We start from the raw sequence: 22,650 nt of genomic DNA on the forward strand, positions 1-22,650 counted from the left end.
ACATCCAGGGTCATCATGGGGATGAAATTAAAGATCAAATGTTCACAGCTCCTAGTACGCACCTGCCACGTGGCTAACATTTACTGAGCACTGAGGTTAGCATTATAAAGCTGAGTTTGGGCTTCCTACCAAAATATAGCTGGGAGACTACTAAACAGAGTTCAAACCAGACTGTTTACACGGTACTTTCTCACGCATGAGTTCACCAGAACCTCATGGCAACCCCGTGAGGAGGCAAGACTGGTAGCCAGTTTGAGAGGTTCTGTGAGAATTCAAAGAACCAGTGATAGAGAAGCAGGGATTCAGCTGCAGGGCAGGAGACCCTACATGGCCCTGCTCCTCCCACTCTCCCTCCCAGGCTTCTCTCCAAGGGCCGGGGACTGGAAGGCGGGCCGGGGGGTTGGGGGTTGGGGAGAAGCACCTTGGCCCACTACCAGCCAGGCCCCCAGAGAGCCAGGCCCTCCCAGAGTGTGAGGGAGCTGCCCAAGTTGTTTCCCTGTCCCCACAAACGTGGCTCCAGGCTCTCAGAGCCACCAGTCGCCTCCCAGCAGTCTTCCCACCAGCAACACAGAAGCATCTGTCAACCTCCTAAACACCCTTCAATCCCATTCCCTGTCTTCTTCCCCCAGAGGGCTCTGAGGCAGCCTGCACACGCACACACCCTGAGTATGCACAGAGACCCAAAATGCAAACAGAGCTAAGAGCCAAATACGGGAGGAGCGATTACATCGGGAATGCACGTGCTGTGCTAAGTCACTTCAGTCGTGTTTGACTCTTTGCAACCCCATGGACTGCAGAGTGCCAGGCTCCTCTGTCCATGGGATTCTCCAGGCAAGCATACTGGAGTGGGTAGCCATTTCCTTCTCCAGGGGATCTTCCTGACCCAGGGATTGAACCCAGGTCTTCCGCCTGGGTTGCAGGCAGATTCTTTACGCTCTGACCCACTAAGGAAGCCACGCGAGGAAACCAGTTGCACAAAGATGCTGCCATAAAGAATTTCATTTGGCCTTGAGATTCCCAGTAGACAAGGGTAAAAAGGGTAGTAGTGGGTACCAAACTCTGAGATGAAAAGTGGGTGCACTTGTGTGTGAAGCCAGCATGAGGGCTGGGAGGACATCGGTGTTCCATAGGCTGCTGATGGCCATATGTCATCAGATGACACCTTCATTCTAGAAGATAAATAATGGTCTCCAGTGCCCTGTAGGCACATCCTCATTTTACTTCTAGCTACAGGGTGTATTGGCACTTGACATTTTCCAAGATTTGGGGGTGAGGAAGGTAGAGAATTAAACCATTATTTCTTACTAAGAACCTCCTAGATGCCATTCATTTGGTTAGCACTTATTGAACATCTACTATGTACCAAGTTGTACGCTAGGAGCTTTCACATGTCTTCTCTCAGTAATTCTCATATATATCCTACAACACACTGTTATTCTACCCATTTTACTATGAACAAACCAAGGCTGTGAGAGCCAGTGTATTGCTTCTGAGCACCTGAGACGTGACAGACAGAATTTAAGACAATCCCAGAAGATGGGACTTCCCTGGGGATCCAGTGGTTAAGACTCCATGCTTTCACTGCAGGGGGCGCAGGTTTCATCCCTGGTGAGGGAATTAAGATCCTGCATGCTTGCTGTACAGCAAAAAAAAACAAAATAAAATAAAAAATTTTATTTTACAATTCCAGGGCAGTTCCCTGGTGGCCTAGTGTTAGGATTCTAGGCTTTCACTGCTGTTACTTGGGTTCAATCCCTGGTGGGGGAAACAGATCCTGTAAACTGTGTGTATGGCAAAAAAAAAAAAAAGCAATCCCAGACCTACCAGCCAAAGCCCACACTCCTATCTCCACAGGCCTTGGAGATGAAGAGACTCTTCCATCTGAAACTCAAGAGAGGGGAGGCAAACCAACCCATGTCACACAGCCAGTCAGTGACCAAGGAGAGAAAAGAGGCCAGTACCCTGCGTCCCTGCCCAGAGCCCACAGCCTATGGCAGGCTGGTCAGCTTTTGTGCTCTCCCAGTGAGGACAGAGGGGGATGGGAGGGCCTTCAACATGTTCATCCTGCCCCTGACCCTAAATCTGACAAGAAAGGAAGTGGGGTAGCGGATATAATTGAAAGTGTGAGCTAAGCCCACCTCTTTTGGAGGTAGAGCTTCACGAGGCATTTCCAGTTTAGTGCCTTCCTATAAAACTCAATATAAGTGGAACTTATATCCATCAACTTATCATCCTCAGGAGACGTTGGATAGGTTATTTTGCCTCTCTGTGCCTCAGTTTCCTCATCTGTCAAATGGAGCATTTAACTAGAGAGTCTCCAAGAACTCTTTTCAAACCATGAAATTGTTTGGCTTATGGGAGGACCTCCTTGACAAGACTCAATACTTTGGCCACCTGATGCAAACAGCCGACTCATTGGAAAAGACCCTGATGCTGCGAAAGATAGAAGGCAAGAGAAGGGGACCACAGATGATGAGATGGTTGGATGGCATCACCGACTCAATGGACATGAGTTTGAGCAAGCTCTGGGAGTTGGTGAAGGACAGGGAAGCCTGGTGTGCTGCGGTCCATGGGGTCACAAAGAGGTGGACATGACTGAGTGACTGAACAACAAAGGACTTCCTTGACAAGACCCACAAGGCCCTCCAGCCACACCCCCAGTCTTGCTCACACCATATACCCCCAGACAACTGACCGTCTCTCAGTTCCTCATACCCCTCAGGCCGCTGCTTACTCCCTGTCTGGAGCATTCATCCTCTCCTCTCCACCTCCATAATGACTACCGGTCCCTCGGCTCCATTATCTCTCCCTCTATCCTCAGGCTCCTGGCCCCAGGAACCTCCACTCTGCAATGTGCTCCGTTATGACAACATTCATTTAACTGTGGGAGTATTTGGTGGACACTGGACACAAAGATCCATCGGCAGGAGCCCTCTTTACTTCTGGTGTCCACGGGGCCCAGCACAGAGCCTGGCTCACTGTGGACCAAATGAATGAGTTGGTTCAGAGGGTCTCCAATTCTCAGTGTCACCCCATGTGGCAGAGAGAATGTAGGCCATGAAATCAAGAGAAGTTCCCCACTAGAAGTGCTGACCTCTCACCCCATCCTAGAACAGTCGGAACATCATCTGTCTGCCTCCACCCCCAAGGGTAAAAATAGCTTGTCTGAAATCTGACACCTGAGTCATCTGGAGAATTCCTCCTGCCCCATTAAGGAGTCAGCCAAGGGCCAGAGAGGGCAGGGAGGGCATTTCCTGAATGCTTACCCATTCCTATCTCATCCGATCCATAAGAAACATTTGAGGTGTTATCACAGGCAAGGTACACAGGTGATCCAGAGGAGTCCCAAATCCAAGGTCGCCCAGCGCTGAACCACAGAGCAGGGATTAAGTGAGGCCCCCTGCCTCTATCTACAGGGCAACCCTTGCCTCTGCACCAAGAGTGAAAAGGGTTTGGAGATAGAGAACGACTGCCTGCTGGTATGGATGGGGAAATGGAGGCTCAGGGGCTGTCTGCCCAAGGCAAAAGGGCCTGAACTCTGGCAATCCTTAGGTAAATTAATGAGAAGTAGAGGACAATCCCCACCCCATCGTCATCCAAGACTAGTAAGGGTTAAAGGAGATGCCAGGGGCTTCCCTGGTGGTCCAGTGGTCAAGAATCCACTTTCCAATGCAGAGAACACGAATTCGATCCTAGTTTGGGGAACTAAGATCCCACGTGCCACAGGGCAACGAAACCCCCATGTCATAAATACTGAGCCTACTACACACTACAACTAAGCCCCGATAGAGCCAAATATATAAATGTTTTTAGAAATAAATAAAGGAGATCCTGAAACTAAAGCACCCAGTTAGCTGTGAGGTGTGGTGCACGTGTGAGGGAGGCTGGAGAAGATGGAGCAGTTGGGCAGGACCAGACTTGTCCTTCCTCCAGCAGGCTTATCACTGCTGGGAAACAAAATGTGGAGATGGAAGGTGGCGTTTGGAACGTGCCTTGTAAACCTCAGTGGCTCAGCTCTCCTTTCATTTCAGCACTTCTTGAGTCTGAGTAGGGCCTGCCCACAGGGACAGGACAGCCCACACAGAGCAAGACAGGGGTTACTTGGGAAATGCTGCTACACGGAGGGGTAGCAGGGGCCTGGCAACCAGGCAGAACCTGCAGGGACTGGCTGTGTGGGGCCAGGATTCAAATTAGCCTCAGCCAACATCCTCAGTTCTGCTTCTCTACACTGTTTGGGCACTGTTCCTGCAGCATTTTGCAGAACAACAGATGGCACGTGAGCAAGTTTTTAAATCTCTCTGGCCCCAACTTTCTTGCTTATAAAATGGAAAGGGATGCAGGGGAGACTGACAACAATCACGCTCCCTTGTTTAATTACTTGATATGTGCAGGTGGGGCGCCAGGCATTTTCTGCGCCTTCTCTCTCAATCCCCACACAGCCCTGATAGTTAAATGTTGTTATTATTCCTATCTTACAGATGGGAAAAGAGGGGCTCAAAAAGGGTTAAGTGCCATGCACACACACACACACACACACAATCATTATAGCCAGTAAAGGGCAGTCAGGACTTGGACCCATGTCTGTTTAACTCAAGGGCTAAGGCTAGCTGGGCACTTCGCTGTAATTGCCTCTCTTTAGCCTGACACAGCAGAATGTTTACTGCTGTGTCCCCAGCATTCAGGCCCTTTCTCACCCACACATGCCAGGCGGGGCCCCTAGGGAAGCTTCCTCCCCATGGACCCTCACACCTTCTGCAGGAAACAGTGATGGTATCATGACCTCCTCCCAGCATAGTCCAGCATCCAGGCACTTGTCCTGCTGCTGCTGCGACCCCATAGACAGCAGCCCATCAGGCTCCACCGTCCCTGGGATTCTCCAGGCAAGAATACTGGAGTGGGTTGCCATTTCCTTCTCCAATGCACGAAAATGAAAAGTGAAAGTGAAGTCGCTCAGTTGTGTCCGACCCTCAGCGACCCCATGGACTGCAGCCTACCAGGCTCCTCCATCCATGGGATTTTCCAGGCAAGAGTACTGGAGTGGGGTGCCATTGCCTTTTCTGGGCACTTGTCCTACTAGACACTCAAAGTCAGCAGCCTGTGAGGGAGAGAGGTGGCTACCTCCAGAGTGGAAACTGCAAGCTCTCTGTCAGCCAAAAACTGCTTTGTAAATCCTCAGCTCTCTGGAGTAGGAAAAAACCTCATGGATGGCTACATATGCCCTCTCAGACACAGATATCTCAGTTACCACCACCACCCTGCCCAGTGACTGTCCAACATGAGCTTGCTTGCTCTCTGAGACAGGAGGCTCACTCCCTGCTGATGTAGACACTTGCCCTGTGTCTACATCCCCTTCTGCTGACAGCAGGTCTGCCTGTCAGAGTTCTTCTATCTACCCCTCCCCAACTGACAGCTGCCTCCCTGCAGCTTTCTTCCTTGGAGCTGTTTGCCACCTCCTACCCTCTACCTCCAGCAGACCCCAGAAAGGTGCAGGAAGGGTCTGCACACAGGCAGTCTGACCCCAAGTGTGACTGGTCCCCACTTTGCAGCCTCTCAGTCAACCCTCTCCAATAGTACCCAGCTTGGAGCCCACATTCACAGGCAATACCCCTCCATGGGAGCCCCTGGCAGTGGGGTGGGCCCTTCAGGATTGGTGAAGAGGAGGGCAAGCCTCTCTCCTTCATCAGAGCCCTTCATGCTCCCCCTGCTAGACAGCCAAGACTCCTGCCTGACACCGCCTCCAAGTCACCATGGCAACGGGTAGCCAGGCGATGGGCCAGGTCCAGACATCCTGCAAACAAGCCCGTTTACCTTGGAGCTGGAAACACCAGTTACAGGGACCAGAAGTCCTCTCCAGAAGGACAAAGTTGGGAGGGAGAGAGAAGGAGAAGAGGGATGGAGGGGAGGAGAGATGGGTTACAAAGAGAAAGAGGGAAAGAAGGGAAAGAAAGAGAGGAAATAGAAAAAACAAGAGGTCAAAGAATGGATGCTGGTAGGGAACAAAGCAAGTAGAAGACACACACACACACCAGAGAGAGAAGTGAAGAAGGCAGGAAAGGGGCCCCCTCCCAACTTCCCCCACTGCTCACATTCCTCAAGCCTGAGCTGCTCTCAGCCCTTTGGGATTCTGGCCACAGCTGGGACTTCCTGCCCCAGGAAGCTAACAGCCCCGTGGCCCCTTGGAGGCCCCAGTTGCTGCCCTGGGGCCTGCAGTCCCCTCCGCTAAGGGACAGCATCTGCCCTCCCCAGCAGGCGGGGCCCCTGTCCCAACCCCAAGCAGCACTTACAGGCTCAGTCTCCTGCTCAGGTCCCCATAGTTCCCCTGAGGCCCAGCCTGTCTCTGATCACCAGATCTCCTGCCCCTCCCCTCATACTCCGACTTCTTGCCCCGAGAGTGTTCAAGAAATCAGTCCCAAGCAGAGCAGAGTGGCCATAATAGGTGTGACTTCATCCACACAACACACTTCCTTATACTGTGAGAGGAATGGGTCACAGAAGGAGGTCTACCAAGAGGACACCAACCCTCCAGGGGCTGCTTCTAAGGCCCCAAGTCTGGAGGTGGAAGGATGGGAGTGAGAACTGGGCCTGGCCTACTCCCTGGTGGGTCTGCTGAGCTGAAGCAGACGGCCCAGTGGTTCTCTGCTGGGCACTTACCATGTTCCAGGGCCTTCCTCAGCCTCAAGCTCTTTGGCTGTAAGACGGCCTTATCATTCTTGGCCTAGTCTCATCCCCACCCCTATGTGCCCTGAACTGTCTCAGAGAAATCTGAGCCCACAAGAAAGGCTTGTTAAAGAGGGATGATCAGGGCAGAGAGAGAAAAAGGAAAAACAGGAAGGCACAGGGGGCTGGCAAGAGGAAAACAGACTGTGCTGGAATCCTGGCCCAGCCTCTGTCTCCCTGGATAATTAGTTAAGCCACTCTAAACCTCACTTTGCACATCTGTAAAGTGGGAATAATAATATCATAGTGAGGATTGAAGAGTGCTTAAAAAGTACCAGCTTTCCATATTATTAAAAAGTCAAGGCATTTGCATCATTTTTTTAGATTCCATACAAAACAGAAATAGACCCATAGTCATAGAAAACAAATTTATAGTTACCAAAGGGGAAAGGGCTGGGGAGGAGGGTAAATTAGAAATTTGGGGTGAACAAATATACACTAATATTAATATAGAGTCCCTTAGACAGCAAGGAGATCAAACCAGTCAATCCTAAAGGAAATTAACCCTGAATAGTCATCGGAAGGACTGATGCTGAAGCTGAAGCTCCAGTCCTTTGGCCATCTGGTATGAAGAGCCGACTCACTGGAAAAGACCCTAAGGCTGGGAAAGATTGAATGCAAAAGGAGACGGAAATGACAGAGTATGTAATAGTTGGATGGCATCACTGATTCAACGGACATGAGTTTGAGCAAACTCTGGGATATAGTGAAAGACAGGGAAACCTGGCGTGCTGCAGTCCATGGGGTTATAAAGAGTCAGACACAAGTTAGCGACTGAACAGCAACAATTAATGTATGTAAAATGGATAAATGACAGGGACTTACTGTATAGCACAGGGAACTATATTCAATATCTTGCACTAACCTATAATGGAAAAGAATCTAAAAGTATAGAGGCATTGTCGAAGGACACAGGAAATCATCCTAACCGAAGAGCCTGCACTGGTCCCTAGGGTAAGAGATGCCCACTCAAAGTGGCCAGGCAGCCTTGGCAGAGCCCACAGAAAGCTTCGGGGCAAGGACCCAGGCTTCGGGTGGAGTGGAGAGCTGCAGGAAGCTCCCAGCAACGGTGGGGATCAGATGGGCCATTCAGCCCCATCCCGGGACAGTCACTTCCAAATAAAACATGCCATCTGTCTACCATCAGGGCTTCATTTCAGCCGTGGATCAAGATGTTGAACAGGATGGTGTCTGTGGCACTCCATGGGGGCCTCCCCCAGATGACCACTCACAGTTTAACCAGACTCAACAAATTCTCATCTCCCAGGCCCCTGAAAGGCTCAAGATGCCTCACTAAGGAAATGGTTTCTTGGAATAGAAGGCAGTGATCACTAGAAACCAGCTTGGGTTTATGGGGAACAAGGCATTCCAGGCACAAGGGAAGAGTTTACCAAGGCAGGAATAGACATATTTTTGCGTTCGCACAGACCCAGAATATTGTGAGTGTTCAGTAGACGTGAGTTAAATTGAACCTGGGAGCCATCTCCCATATTTGTGTGCTCTGTTCAACATTTGGTTAAAGGACTGAATGAAGACACACTTGGTCACACATGGCCACCTGAAAGGTTGTAACTTTTAGATAGAAAACCAAACAGATGAAAATGAGTAAGAGTCATGCTATCAACCTGCACTTAAGTTTTTCTGTTGCTGTCACTTTGCTCTAGGATATACGTGTGCTTGGGCTTTCTAAATGGCTCAGTGTAAAGAATCCGCCTGCCAATGCAGGAGACGCAAGAGATGCAGATTCGGTCCCTGAGTTGGGAAGATCCCCTGGAGCAGGAAATGGCAACCCACTCCACTATTTTTGCCTAGAAAATTCCATGTCCATAGGGGGTTGCACAGAGTCAGACACAACTGAACACAGATCATATATATGTGTGCTGGGGTGGCGCCAGCTTTATGGTTGTTTCTGAAAAAATGGCCTCATGGTTTCCTCCATCCACAGGCTCAACAGTGACAAGTCCTGCTGCATCCAAACGGGGCCCGAGGGCTGCTGGAGGCCTCTTTGGAGGTGAGAGGCGGGAACGTGTTCAAGACAGGAGTGACTGGGTGGCAGGGAAGAGACAGCCTCTCACTGGGGTATGGCAGGCAGTGTGAGGCCCAGCCCAGGGAGGGGAGAACAGAGGGGACAGCGGGTGGCACAGGGTGGACAGTCAGGCAACAGGAGGGACAGCGAGAGGGCTGGGCTGCATATGGCCTGGGTGCCAGGCCTCTGGCTACAGATGTGAGGGCTGGCTGAGTCAGGACAGGGGGGTCCTGGTAAGGAATAAAACCCAGACTAAATAGGAGTGGACGAGGTTAGAAAAAGGCTAATTCTGGCTGGGGATCAACAGCAATCTTTTTTAAAACTCCATTCCTTCCTTCAAGAAGATACTGGGAGTACAGCACTGAACACCAACCCAGGCTCTCCACTCACGAACAGACAATAAACAAAGGAACAAGATCATTTTAGAGTGAAAAGTGATATAAGAAGGAAAACAGCGAGGAGCACGATTTACAATAGCCAAGTCATGGAAGCGACTAAGCATTCATCAACAGAGGAATGGATAAAGAAGACATGGAACATGCATACATGGAATATTAGCCATAAAAAAGAATGAAATAATGCCATTTTCAGCAACATGGACAGACCTAGAGATTATACTAAGCGAAGTCAGGCAGAGAGAGACAAATATCACATATCATTTATATGTGGAATCTAAAAAAGTGATATAAAGGAACTTATGTACAAAACAAATAGACTCACAGACATAGAAAACAAACCTAAAGTTACCAAAGGGGATGGGGGTGGGGTGGGGATAAACTAGGAGTTCAGGATGAACAAAAACACACTACTATATATGAACTAGATAAACAAGGCCCTACTGTATAGCACAGAGAACTATACTCCATGTCTTGCAATAACTTATAATTAGAAAAGAATTTGAAAAAGAATATATATGTGTAACTGAATCACTTTGCTATACACATGAAACTAACACAACATTATATATAAACTATATTTCAATTCTTTTTGTTTTTTAAATATTTCAATTTTTAAAACGAAGAAGAGGGCTTCCCTGCCAAGGGACATGGGTTTGATCCCTTGTCTGGGGGGATTCCACACGCCGCATGCACAGCAACTAAGCCCGCACTCCACAGCTGCTGAGTCCTCACTCTAGAACCCGCAAGCTACAACTGCCGAGGCCAGTGCCTAGATCCCATGCTCTGCAACAAGAGAAGCTGCTACAGTGAAAAGCCCATACACTGCAAGGAAGAGTAGCCCCTGCTCACTGCAACCAGAGAAAGCCCACGCAAAGCAAGGAAGACCCAGTGTAGCCAAATAAACAAATAAAAAGAAGAAAAACAGCGGATGTGAAAGAGAGACAAGGTGGTGGACCGGAAGGGGCTAATTTAGATTGGGTGATCAAGGGTCATGGCCAAGATCTGAATGAGACCAGCAAGAGTGACTGAGCAAGGCCCTGGGGGCACAGGGTCCCAGGCAGGGGAGCAGAGTGTGTAAAGAGCCCAAAGAGGAACAGGGACAAGCTTGGCTGCCAGAGGAGCAGTATGGTGGGCAGTGAGGCTGGAGCAGTGTCAGGGAGAAGGGAACAAACTAGTCCCACACTGCCCAAAGCCTAAAGTTCCTGTGGAATTTGGATTCTACTCCACATGTGATGGGAAGAACTGGAGGCTGTGAATGGGGAGAGAGTTGATCTGACCTGCATTTTAATATCACTTTGCTGTCGTATGGGGCTTCCCACGTGGCTCAGTGGTAAAAAACCCACCTGCCAATGCAGGAGACACTGGTTCGATCCCTGGGTTAGGAAAATCTCCTGGAGGAGGAAACGGCAACCCACTCCAGTATTCTTGCCTAGAAAAAATCCCATGGACAGAAGAGCTTGGCAGGCTACAGTCCATGGGGTCAAAGAGTTGGACATGGCTGAGCATCCACGCATGCTGTTGTGTGGGGGCAGATTGCAGGGTGAGAGAAGAAGCAGGGAGACTCCTCTGTGGGCAACTGCAGTCCAAAGAGAGATGATGGACCCAGGTGTATTTGGGAGGTGGAATCATCATGACTTGCTGATAGCATCCATGTGTGAGAAGGACAGAACAGGAGGATGCAGGGAGGACACGACTGAGCGGCTGAACAACAACAAGGACAAAGCTAGTAAGAGACAGGTCTCCATGTGCAGAGAGCCACCTGTGTATGGCCCAGGGGCTGTCCCCAAATTGCTCTCCCAGAAGCTCAAAGACCACTGTTCAGAATCTATGGCTGATACTTACTGTGTACCTTCTGCGTGCCAGGCCTAGTCCTTGGGGGTCTTTAATTCTCCAGTGCACCCTGAATCAGGAGTCCTCCTTTTACCGAAAAAGGAAACTCAGGGAACATGGAAAGATCCACACAAGGACACATGACCAGTAAAAGGCAGAGCAGAGACTGGACGTGGGTTCTTCTGACTCCAGAGCCTGGCAGGGGTGCTGCCCCAGGGGATGCCAGCCCTGGAGGGGGATCGGATCACTCAGCCCGCACGACTTTTCAGACAAAGCCTGGCACTTGGGAGACCCTCCATAGGTTGCCTCCTGGCTCTCCTGCCTTCCAGGTGATATGGAGAAAGCTGGAAAGGGAGTGGTCCCTGGCCAGTCCATCTCCCCTGGGCTGTGGGAATCACCATTTCCCCCACCATGGCCTCTTCAGAGGGCCTACCGGGCTCAGAAGTCCCTCCCAGTCTCGCTGAGAACCAGTCTAAGCAGGAGTGAGACCTACCTCCTCTTAGTCTGTCAGCCTGGAAGCTCCACTTTTATCTTCCAAAGCAAGGGCAGGTGGGTGGGGACCAGTTACTCTTAGCTTCAGGGTGGGGGTGGAGGAAGCGTTTGCCCTTTCCCTCGACCCAAAGTTGTTCAGTCTTTGGGTCCCTTCCTCTCCCCAGGCCCATATGTCCCACACACTCCACCACTCTCAAAGCCTGTAGGCAGGCCATCCAGTCTCTATGCATCATGGAGCTACCCTCCTTGACACAAAGCAGGCTCAAATGACAGGGACCATTATTACCTCCAAGTCCATGTGTTACCAATGAGAAAACTAAGGCTGGGAAAAGGTAGCCAGTAGCCGCTTGAACCAGCCAGAGCCTTCCGACTCCAGACCACCATCCCTCCCACAGCTCTGAGGGGCAGTATCACCAGAGAAGGAGAGGAGCTGGGTCTCTCCACAGCCCCTCCAAGGGATCAAATGGAAACTGAGACCCACCTGGTTTGGCTCAGCCCTGAAGTATGCTGTAAATCTGAGGCTGCTTTAGGAAGACTTGAAAGCCACTCCCTTCCTGACCTCTGACCTGGATTCCGGGCCTGGGAGCAGGGCCACACCCCAGGGCGGATCAGAGCCGGTTTCAGAGATGGAGAGGCCAGGGTTCACATCCTGAAGGATGGGCCTCCAGGGGCCACCTCAAGGGTGCTGCCATAAGACATTATTATTATTAACCACAGTCACCATGCTGTACTTCAGGTTTCCAGAACCTATTCATCTTACAACTGAAAGTTTGTACCCTCTGACCAACATTTTCCCTTTTCCCCCCACCACCAGTCTGCTGACTCTCTGCACTTTTGAACAACCGGACCAGGTAAAACACAGTCCCTTTTAAACTGTAAAGTGGGCGCACATATGAGGAAAAAAACTCCTTGAGAACAGGAACCAGGTCCCATGTCTCTGTAGAGAACTAGGGCCTCCCCATAATTTTTTTTCCCCCAATTCTATTAAGACACGGTTGACAAATAAAAGTTGTACACATTTAGGTTGCAAAACACGGTGTTTGGATATATGTATATAAAGCATCTGTCTACAATACGGGAGACCCGGGTTCGATCCCTGGGTTGGGAAGATCCCCTGGAGAAGGAAATGGCAATCCACTCCAGGACTATTGCCTGGAAAATCCCATGGACAGAGGAGCCCAGTAGGCTACAGTCCATGGGGTCCCAAGGAGTTGGACACGACTGAGCGACTTCACTATATCACTATTGTGGAATGACCACCACAATCAAGCAAATCAAGACATCCATCACATCAGTTACCCTTTCTGGGGTGAGGAGGGAGGACATTTATGCTCCACATTCTTAGCAAATTTCCAGTACATAAGACATTATTATTATTAACTACAGTCACCATGCTGTACTTCAGGTCTCCAGAACTTATTCATCTTACAACTGAAAGTTTGTACCCTCTGACCAATGTTTTCCCTCCCCCCCCCCACCAGTCTACCATACTTTTTTTTTTTTTTCGTTTGGCTGCATGGTGAAGCATACAGGATCTTAGTTCCCTGACCAGGGACCAAACCCACAGCCCCTGCAGTGGAAGCTCAGAGTCTTAACCACTGGACCACCAAGGAAGTCATCTACTATACTTTTTTGAGCACCTACTATGTTCCAGGCACTTATATACATTATATGATGGCTTTGTATCCACAAGCCATTTAATGCCGGAGATGGTGAAGGATAAGGAGGCCTGGAGTGCTGTAGTCCATGGGGTCGCAAACAGCTGGACAAGACTGAGCGACGGAACAACAACTGGACCCTGAGAGGGACGACACTCCCTCTTGCACAGACGAGGGGACTGAAGCCAGGCCACCTGAGGCCACTCAGCTCTGGGTGGTGGAGATGGGACTTTGCTTTTCTCACTAACAGAGCTCTTTCTACTCATTCACTAGGCTTCCTCTCCAAAAGAGAGGCTTAACACTTAATGTCTACTCACATTAATTACTATTAATTAGTCTGATTTGCTGAGAGCAGATTATTACTACCAAAGAAGGCCCAGGCACGATACATATTATATAAGCAAGGGGGCCAGGGAGGGAGGGACTCCTCAAGGGGTCAGTGCCAAATGCTCTCCCTATTCCTTTGGAAAGACTTTTTCCCACATTTTATAAACCTCCACCTAGACCGTGCTTTCTAACCTGGAAAAGTTTTCAAAGCTGAGCTACCCCATCATCCTCTCCAGGGAGACCACCCTGTCCTATAGGCTGTGAGTGGCCACCTCTGCACTTCCCTCTGTCACAGCCCAGCCACACCGTGCTGTCATCATAGGTTTGAACCTCAGTCTATCAGTTAGGGGGTACCTGAGGACAGGTCCAGTCTGACTCATCCTTGTGTCCCCCAAATGCTGGACTCTGGTCCTTTCCACCACTGCTCGATGCCACCTCCTACCCACAAGGAGGCTGCTTCTGGGAACAGCAGGAACATGCAGGCCCACAGCCAGGGAGCTGGCAGAGGACCCAGCCAGCAGCACCATCTGTCCCTGGAGCCACAGGACACAAGAGGCACCAGACAGAGGTGTCAGTCCCTCGGCTCAGCCAGGTCAGCCCAGGACAAGGAGAAGAGCCACAGCACCGGGGCCCCTGCCCAGCTGCAGCTTAGCATCAGACAAGACTTCGAATTCTCTAACTCACTCTAAGTGACTCGGGGCCAGAGCTTTGGTTTTCTCAGCTGTAAAGCTAGATGAAAACCAGCAGCCATGCAGAGCTATTGGGAAGTTTAACTAAGCCTGACACTCAGTAGGTGTTCAACAAAAGATAGCATTTACCATATCACCCAACCCACTGACCCTGTCATTGACCCACTAAGGAAACTGAAGTCCAGAGGAGACAGAAAGAAAAGAACCAATATTTACTATAGTCAATTATGTGTCAAGTTCTACACTCCTCCAATGCCTTTAATCTTGCCAGCAATCTAACAAGATCTGCAGGAACAGACCTGCTTCACAGGAAAAGGCCTCCAAAGATGAAGTGAGTGAGCATCGCAAAGGCAGTTAACACTTTGCACTGTCCAGCTTGGCCCCAGGCTCCTGGACCAGGCACAGGTGAAGGGCAGAGGTGCAGCCTCTCCAGGCCATAGTGTGTATGAGGTTGAAGCAGGAGGTCAGCTCTGAATCTGCATTGTCAGTGTGTGAAGGTAGGCAGAGGAGGTTGGCATGGGTGAGTCTGGGTGGGAGAGTGAGGCTACTTACTGAGTGGCCAAGACAAAGGCTGGGAAAGGGGTCCCACTTAGCAGGTAGGGGTTCTGAGTCTCTTGCCAGCGATACAAGCCCTGCACTTCCCCTTACTTCTCTGTGCCTTGCCTGCATCAGGGTGCTGATCCCACGGTCCACTTCCCAATTGTGAGCTGTCAGGGTGGATGGGAAGCAGTGGGGACCTTCATAGCACAGGCCATTCAGAGGAGAGGAACTCCTTTGATGTGTCTCCCTGGGCTGCTGAGCTCAGTGTGCAGGGACTACACACCTTAGCACCAAGGCTCTAGAGAGCCCCAAGGAGTGCACAGCCTGGTGGGCAGGGCAACAGGACTCACAGCACTCTAAACCCCAAACCCTGCTCACGGGGCCCAGGCCCCCAGCCTGCAGCTCATCGTAGTCTTGCCTCAGACCCTTCCAGCCGCTCTGCCCTCACTCACTCCCAGCCACGCCAGCCTCCCTTTAGCAGCTTGCCAAGCTCCCCCCATCTTGGAGCCTGCAAATGAATGCTATTCCCTCTGCCTGGAATGCTCTCCCCCCAACTCCCCCCATGGCTGCCTCCTTTTCAGCCGCTGGGTCTCTGCTCAGCTGTCACCTGGTCAGAGAACTCTCTCTGACCTCTCTCATTATTCTCTAACAGTTCTCTGTTCCCCAGACAACCTGAGTTTAATCTCAGCAGTGCCACTTACTAGCTGTGTGACCTTGGGCAAGTTACTTAACCTCTCTGTCTCAGTTTCATCTTTAATATGGGCACAGCACCACTATCTACTCCACAGACTTGTTATAAGAAATATACGAGGTAATGCAAGCTTGTCACCTAGCTCGCATTTATGACATTTATTATTACTGTTCACAGCTCTTATCACAGATTTCCATTGTATATTTCTTTGGCTACCTTTTCACTGTGTCTCCCTCATTAGCTGTCAGCTCACAACAGCCTGGGTTCATCACAGAATACTCAGCCCTGACACAGGCTAATCACTGTAGAGGAAACACCTCAGGCCAACACACCATCCCAAGGAAACACCACTAACTCTGGGAGCAGAAGGATGGAGGTTTGAAGGGGAATGATGGCTGGGCCGGGTTTTGAAGGATGGAGATGAATCCTCCAAACAGACTAAGAACACCAGGTCTATCCACCCATGGCGGAGACTGGGGTTCAGATGTGGCTCCCAGATAGGCTGAAGTTAAGTGTCCGAGTTTCCTCTCCTCTGGGAAGACTTCTGGGAACACTTCAGCCCCCTCTGAGCCATCATGGCCGCCCATTTGTTCACAAGTTTTTGCGTTCCTGCTACATGAGAGACACATTATCTTATGTCTAGGGTTTTCTCTTCCCCCACCACTCAGTGGGGTAGTTGAGGAAGCCAGGCCCCTGCTTTTCACTGTCAGGACCAATCTCAAAGTGGTGCACAAACCCTTCGCAAACATCCAGACCCCCAGGATGTCAAGGCTGATGGAGACCTCAGAGAACAACCAGAAAAGGGGAGCACCTGGCCTAAGGTTAAGCGTGAACAATGGGTTGAAGATGAGATATTAATCCAGAGGTGGCCAAATACTGTGTCCTAAACCTCCCCACACTTTGAACTAGACCCCAGTTGAGGCTGGGGGTGGGGCTGGGGAGCGGTTCCAACAGCTGTCCTCAGGTTCAAGGTGAAGCAGGGGGTTACCACAGGGGGTCGGAAGCAGCAGGCAGGTCTGTGGGCTCGTGAACACGTGCACAGATGCCCACAGCTGTATCTGGTCTTCTACCACCCTGCCAGCAGCACCACCGGGTGTAAGGCTTGCCAGGGAAAACTGGGACAAACAACCCCATCCTCATTCCCAGGGTAACTGAAGTCCTGGGCCCCTTGGGGAATTGCCCGAACAGGAGTAGAACCCAGGTTTAATAGAGGTTCACAGCCTCCCACAAGGTGCCTGCAGGTCCCTGCCAACCCAGGAAGACAGGACTCAGTACCCAGTACAGACTGACCACTTGCATGGGGAAGAAGGGTCTCCACTGAGAGAAACAGGAAAAACGACCCTTTCAGCACCTCCATACGGGCATCAGCGCTCCTCCAGCCTCGTCCCCCTAGGTTGGCATCAGACTTGCAACCTCATTCACTCACTCACTCACACGTGCCAGTGCTCACTGGGTACCCAGGAACAGGTGAGAGCCAGAGCCGACTCCAAAATGTTCACTGTTTGCAGTGCCATGTGATCCTGACAAGGGCCCTGGAACCCTGTGAAGCAGGGCTTGTGGGTTATCTGAGGACTGCATTTAACACAGTTCTCTTTGTCCCCAGGGAAGAGTTTGGTGGAGTTTTTTGGTTTGCTTGCTTTTTATTGAAAACCGCTTTGGTAACAAACTCGGGGTCACAAAGAGTCGGACATGACTGAGCGACTGAACTGAACTGAACAAACTCAGAGAATGGTCTCCTCCTGTATTCCAGGAGAACTTGGAGAACTCAGGAGGAAACAAGGGGAGTGCAAGGAGAGCTGCCATTCAGGCAGCAATCCAAAGGTGGTGATCAAGGGCACAGTGTTCTCAGCCAGTATGGGGTCACCTATGCCAGCCTGTGAGCCCAACTTCCATGCCCACCCCCACTTCCCACCCCACTTCCACCCCACTTCCACCCCACCTGTGCCAGCCTGTGAGCCCAACTTCCATGCCCACCCCACTTCCACCAGACTCAGGGTGCGGGCGGGGGCAAATGTGGGGAAGCAGAATGCCAGCTGGGCTCCAAGCTGGGACACGTGGGTGGGAATCCCATTCTGAGCTTTCATCGGGCCTAGCCTTAAGTTCTCTAAGAGCTCAAACTCTAGAGCCAGACTGCCCAAGTTCAAATCTCCGCCCTGCCACTTTCTTCCAGTGTGATACTGGGCAAGTCTTCAACCTCTCTGAGTCTCATGAGGAGATTCAGTTTCCTCATGGAGGACGTGGAGATGATAACTGCACCTACCTCACAAAGAACTGGAGGAGTTATAAACACAAAGCATCTGATATGATACCTAGCATGCTCAGCTGTATAAGGATTTGCTACTACTGTCATCTCTGTGATAAAGACATGTTGCTCCTCCACTGCCTTCTCCCCAGTTACTGATGAGGATCAATGGGAAAAGAGTCACGAAGGGTTAAAGACAACGGGGTCAAGAGAAGACACAGACAGCCCTACCCACCCAGAAGAGGCTGTCTGCCCTGCACTCAGGGATGGGACCAAGAAGCCCTGATGCTCAGATCCCATCCTTGGTCTCACTGAGAAGCTGCCTGTGCCCACTGGTTCATTAAACATTCCCAGGCCTGGCCACATCCAACCCGGTGCTGGGAATACCAAGAGCTGCCTTGGGTGATGGGAGAGATGGACATGCAAATTCCACACACAATCCATGGTGGGAAGGAGCTAGCACAGGGGCTTGTCATGTCAAGAGAAATCTGGGAAAGCTTTCCAGAGGAGGCAGCATCTGAGCAGATTGGAGGGCTCAGAAGAAACTTATCATGGAGACAAGTTCGCAGGAAGCTGGTGGGGAGTCTGGCGGTGGGGTGGGGGTGGGGGTCACTTAGCAGAGAGACTCTTGCAGAGGAGGGAACAAGCGTGGTGCACTGAGGCAGTGGCAAGCTGTTCGGTATGGCTGCCATACTAAACACAGAGGCATGGGGAAGGGGGAATGAGGAGGGAAAGGGGGGCAGAGGCAGATTACCAAGATCCCTTTATATAAGGTAAGGAATGTGAGCATGATACCCAAGGCAGCCTTCTGAACAGGTGAGGAATAATTACATTTGCCTTTTAGAAGCATCTCTGTAGCGGAGGGTGAGTAGGAGGGGGTGGACCTGCGACAGGGAAGCAGGGAAGGAAAGGTGCTGGGCCAGTTGGGGATGGTGAGGTCTGGGCTGAGTGGTAGTCGTGCAGATAGAGGAAGGGAGTGGAGAAGAGATGTCTTTATTTACCCCTTTTTAAAGGCTTTCCCCCAAAATGTCTTCAGAGAACACTCACTCTACATCCAGCATAGCACGTCTGCCAGTCTTTCCTGAACCTTTTTCCATTTACCAAATCAAAGGCCCCCACCAGGGACCACTGAGCACTTGGGTCTGTCTGGTGCCTCAGCATCCAATCTCAGCTCTAAAGTCCCTGTTAAGAGGTTTCAGGGAAACGTTCTCTGCAAGGTTACCTTGCAGAACACCTTCCCAACAGCCCTCACTTGGTCCTGCACATGCTCTCCCAAAGAGGTCACTGTCCCCAAGAACCCTTCGGTTTCAGTCTGCCATACTCACTCACCCACATGCACACCCCTAGCCTGTAACTTCTAGCAGCTCCAAACCCTTCGAGCCCTGAACCCTGAGAGTTAAACACCACAGAACCACAGAGCTCAGTCATCCAGCAGAAACAAGCATGGAACTCCATGGGGAGACACACGCACCCCCAGAATAGAATCCCAGATGCAAAGAACTTGCTGAAGATGATTCTACACAACCCAGCTAGTCGGCCTAATGGCCCCTGGGGCTTATTTGGTGATTGTTGCTTATAATGAACCAGCCCAGGAGTTCTGAAATTTCTCCTTGCAGAGAGGGCTAGAAAATGGCCAGTGGAAAGGGAGAGAGAAGATGTAGGACTTCTGACTTCAAATGGAAACTTCCGTTCTCTTTTGGGATCCCCAGACTCCAGTCCCCTCCCGTCTGCCTCCAAACCTCCCTCCTCCACCCACCCTCCATACCCTTCGTAGGTGATTTCCAACAGTCTGGATCATTGCTGCGGAGGCCCCGTTAGCTGGTCGCACCCTCCTCGGAGAGACACTGGTCAGAGACTCTGACAGCCGGCTCCAACTCCGAACGCAGGGATCGCCTCGCCTCCCACTCCTCCTCCCCCTCCCGGCTCCAGCCCTCTGAGCCAGCCCTTATCACTGAGCCTGGGCCCTTTCTCAGACTGCCCTCCTCCCCTAGAGCCCCGCACAGAGGCTCCTGTGCCCGCCGCTCAGCGCAGAGGAAGGAGAGAGCCTGCCAGCTGGGCCACAGCCATGTCAGGGGCCCTGTGCCCGCCCACTGGGCAGCCAGCCGGACACTCACTACACCTCCAGCCACCGCCAAACTTGGTCACCCCCACTGCTAGCCCCTGCCGTCCTCCCCACAGGGTCTCTGCTCTGGGATCACTCCCAGTCCCAGCCAGGAAAACTGACAGAACGGGCACCAGGTTTCCATCCATCCACGAAGGGTCAGGCCAGAAGGTGGCAGGAAGCCAGGGAGCTGCCAGCAGCCTCCCAGAGAGATACCAGAGCCACCTGCTAGGACTCTTCACCCTTGGGGTGCCGCCTCACGCTCCGGCCTGCCAGCATCAAGCAGCTGCTGGCCAGGGCCAGGGCACACCCCCTCACTTCCTTAAAATAGGCAGTGTGACTTTTCTAAAAGTGACACCTACCTAATTCCAACCACGGGCACCACAGAGTTCAGCCCCCGGGCGCCCACCCCAGCCCCTCTGTAGCCACTAGTGACTAAAAGACCACCAGGATCTTCCCTTCTCCCTCTCACTTCTGCAAGAGACATGGTGAGGCAGACTTGACACACACATGGGATTTCTCATGGCAGGCCAACAGAATCAAGTGCTCGGTGCTTAGGGAAAGAAGGAGGGGAGCGGAATGCAGGCTGGGATGGACAAGTGCATGGTGCGCAACAGAGAGCACCTGGCAGCAACCTTCACCCACTGTGTGCGGGGCCTCACCACGTCCTCGTTTCAACCCCCCGCACAGTCACTTAGGGCAGGTGAGGTGTCCCAGGTGGCACAGCTGTCGACCTCTGTACTGCAACAGAGGTCAGTCTGATTCTGAGGCCTCTGCCCCTCATTGCCTCTAGTTCACTGACCACGTGCCTAACGTCTCCCCCTGGGCCTAAGACAACTGGGTTCCGGCCCTTTTTTTTCCCCACTAATGTGCTGTGTGACTCTGGGCAAGTTTCCGGCTTTCTCTGGGCCCTCTTGTTCTAGGAGTCAAGGACCCTAACGTCCATCACTATGAGCTCAGGCCTTCCCTTCGAAGACTTTACGTCTGTCAGTAGGCTTCAATGTCGACAAATGAAAAATTAAAGTCAAGCCTTAAAAATGGCAAGATGGGGACGTCCCTGGTAGTCCAGTGGCTAAGACTCTGAGCTTAATGCAGAGAACCTGGGTTCAATCCCTGGTCAGGAAACTAGATCCCACATACTGAGACTAAGATCAGGGGCAGCCAAACAAATAAATAATTTTTTTTTTTTTTTAATGGCAAGATGGTCCAAGGATGGCACTGAGGGCTGGGGTAGTCTGGGAGGCTTCGTGGCGGAGGCAGCGCTAGAGCTGGACCGCAGAGTGAATCAGCTGAGAAGAGTGGTGAGGTGGGAGGCCTTAAGGGAACAGAACAGGATGCAGTCAGAGGCAGTAACCATCCTAAAGCTGGAAATCTATCACTGAGCACCCTGAATGCCAGGAAACAGGGTTCAGGCATCAAGAAGCCTCTGAGTTGAAGTTTGTGCTCAACATGATAAAAAGCCATGCGAGGTGAAGAGGACAGGTGTCATGAGAACTTTCTGGACAGGTAAGAAAAACAGCTCAGAAAGAGGACAGTTCATCTCACTAGATAAAGCAGGCAGGAGGACAATTTCAGGCTCTTCATCATGCAGATGAGAGGAAGTTCAGTCGCTCAGTCGTGTCCGACTCTTTGCCACCCCATGAATTGCAGCACTCCAGGCCTCCCTGTCCATCACCAACTCCCGGAGTTCACTGAGACTCACATCCATCGAGTCAGTGATGCCATCCAGCCATCTCATCCTCTGTCGTCCCCTTCTCCTCCTGCCCCCAATCCCTCCCAGCATCAGAGTCTTTTCCAATGAGTCAACTCTTCGCATGAGGTGGCCAGAGTACTGGAGTTTCAACTTTATCATCATTCCTTCCAAAAATCCCAGGGCTGATCTCCTTCAGAATGGACTGGTTGGATCTCCTTGCAGTCCAAGGGACTCTCAAGAGTCTTCTCCAACACTACAGTTCAAAAGCATCAATTCTTCGGCACTCAGCCTTCTTCACAGTCCAACTCTCACATCCATACATGACCACTGGAAAAACCATAGCCTTGACTAGACAGACCTTTGTTGGCAAAGTAATGTCTCTGCTTTTGAATATGCTATCTAGGTTGGTCATAACTTTCCTTCCAAAGAGTAAGTGTCTTTTAATTTCATGGCTGCAGTCACCATCTGCAGTCATTTTGGAGCCCAGAAAAATAAAGTCTGACACTGTTTCCACTGTCTCTCCATCTATTTCCCATGAAGTGATGGGACCGGATGCCATGATCTTCGTTTTCTGAATGTTGAGCTTTAAGCCAACTTTTTCACTCTTCTCTTTTACTTTTATCAAGAGGCTTTTTAGTTCCTCTTCACTTTCTGCCATAAGGGGGGTGTCATCTGCATATCTGAAGTTATTGATATTTCTCCTGGCAATCTTGATTCCAGCTTGTGCTTCTTCCAGTCCAGCACTTCTCATGATGTACTCTGCATATAAGTTAAATAAGCAGGGTGACAATATACAGCCTTGACGAACTCCTTTTCCTATTTGGAACCAGTCTCTTGTTCCATGTCCAGTTCTAACTGTTGCTTCCTGACCTGCATACAGATTTCTCAAGAGGCAGGTCAGGTGGTCTAGTATTCCCATCTCTTTCAGAATTTTCCACAGTTTATTGTAATCCACACAGTCAAAGGCTTTGGCATAGTCAATAAAGCAGAAATAGATGTTTTTCTGGAACTCTCTTGCTCTTTCCATGATCCAGCGGATGTTGGCAATTTGATCTCTGGTTCCTCTGCCTTTTCTAAAACCAGCTTGAACATCAGGAAGTTCATGGTTCACGTATTGCTGAAGCCTGGCTTGGAGAATTTTGAGCATTCCTTTACTAGTGTGTGAGATGAGTGCAATTGTGCGGTAGTTGGAGCATTCTTTGGCATTGCCTTTCTTTGGGATTGGAATGAAAACTGACCTTTTCCA

At 50.9% G+C, this 22,650-nt stretch overlaps 1 protein-coding gene across 2 annotated transcripts in view; it reads right to left on the minus strand.

Moving 5' to 3' along the window:
* Positions 1-19,868, minus strand: part of LOC113889841 (acyl-coenzyme A thioesterase 11) — a 50,519-nt gene extending 30,651 nt beyond the window's left edge. The window contains exon 1 of one of the 2 annotated variants that reach the window (XM_027537151.1): positions 19,376-19,864. In XM_027537151.1, coding sequence (XP_027392952.1) covers positions 19,376-19,408 — 33 coding nt within the window. In that variant the 5' untranslated portion in view covers positions 19,409-19,864. Of the gene's footprint in view, positions 1-19,375 lie in introns of both variants that reach the window. The other variant, XM_027537152.1, reaches the window with a different exon arrangement.
* Positions 19,869-22,650: the final 2,782 nt, after the last annotated feature.

This window comes from Bos indicus x Bos taurus, chromosome 3 (assembly GCF_003369695.1).
Source record: "Bos indicus x Bos taurus breed Angus x Brahman F1 hybrid chromosome 3, Bos_hybrid_MaternalHap_v2.0, whole genome shotgun sequence".
NCBI lineage: Eukaryota > Metazoa > Chordata > Mammalia > Artiodactyla > Bovidae > Bos > Bos indicus x Bos taurus.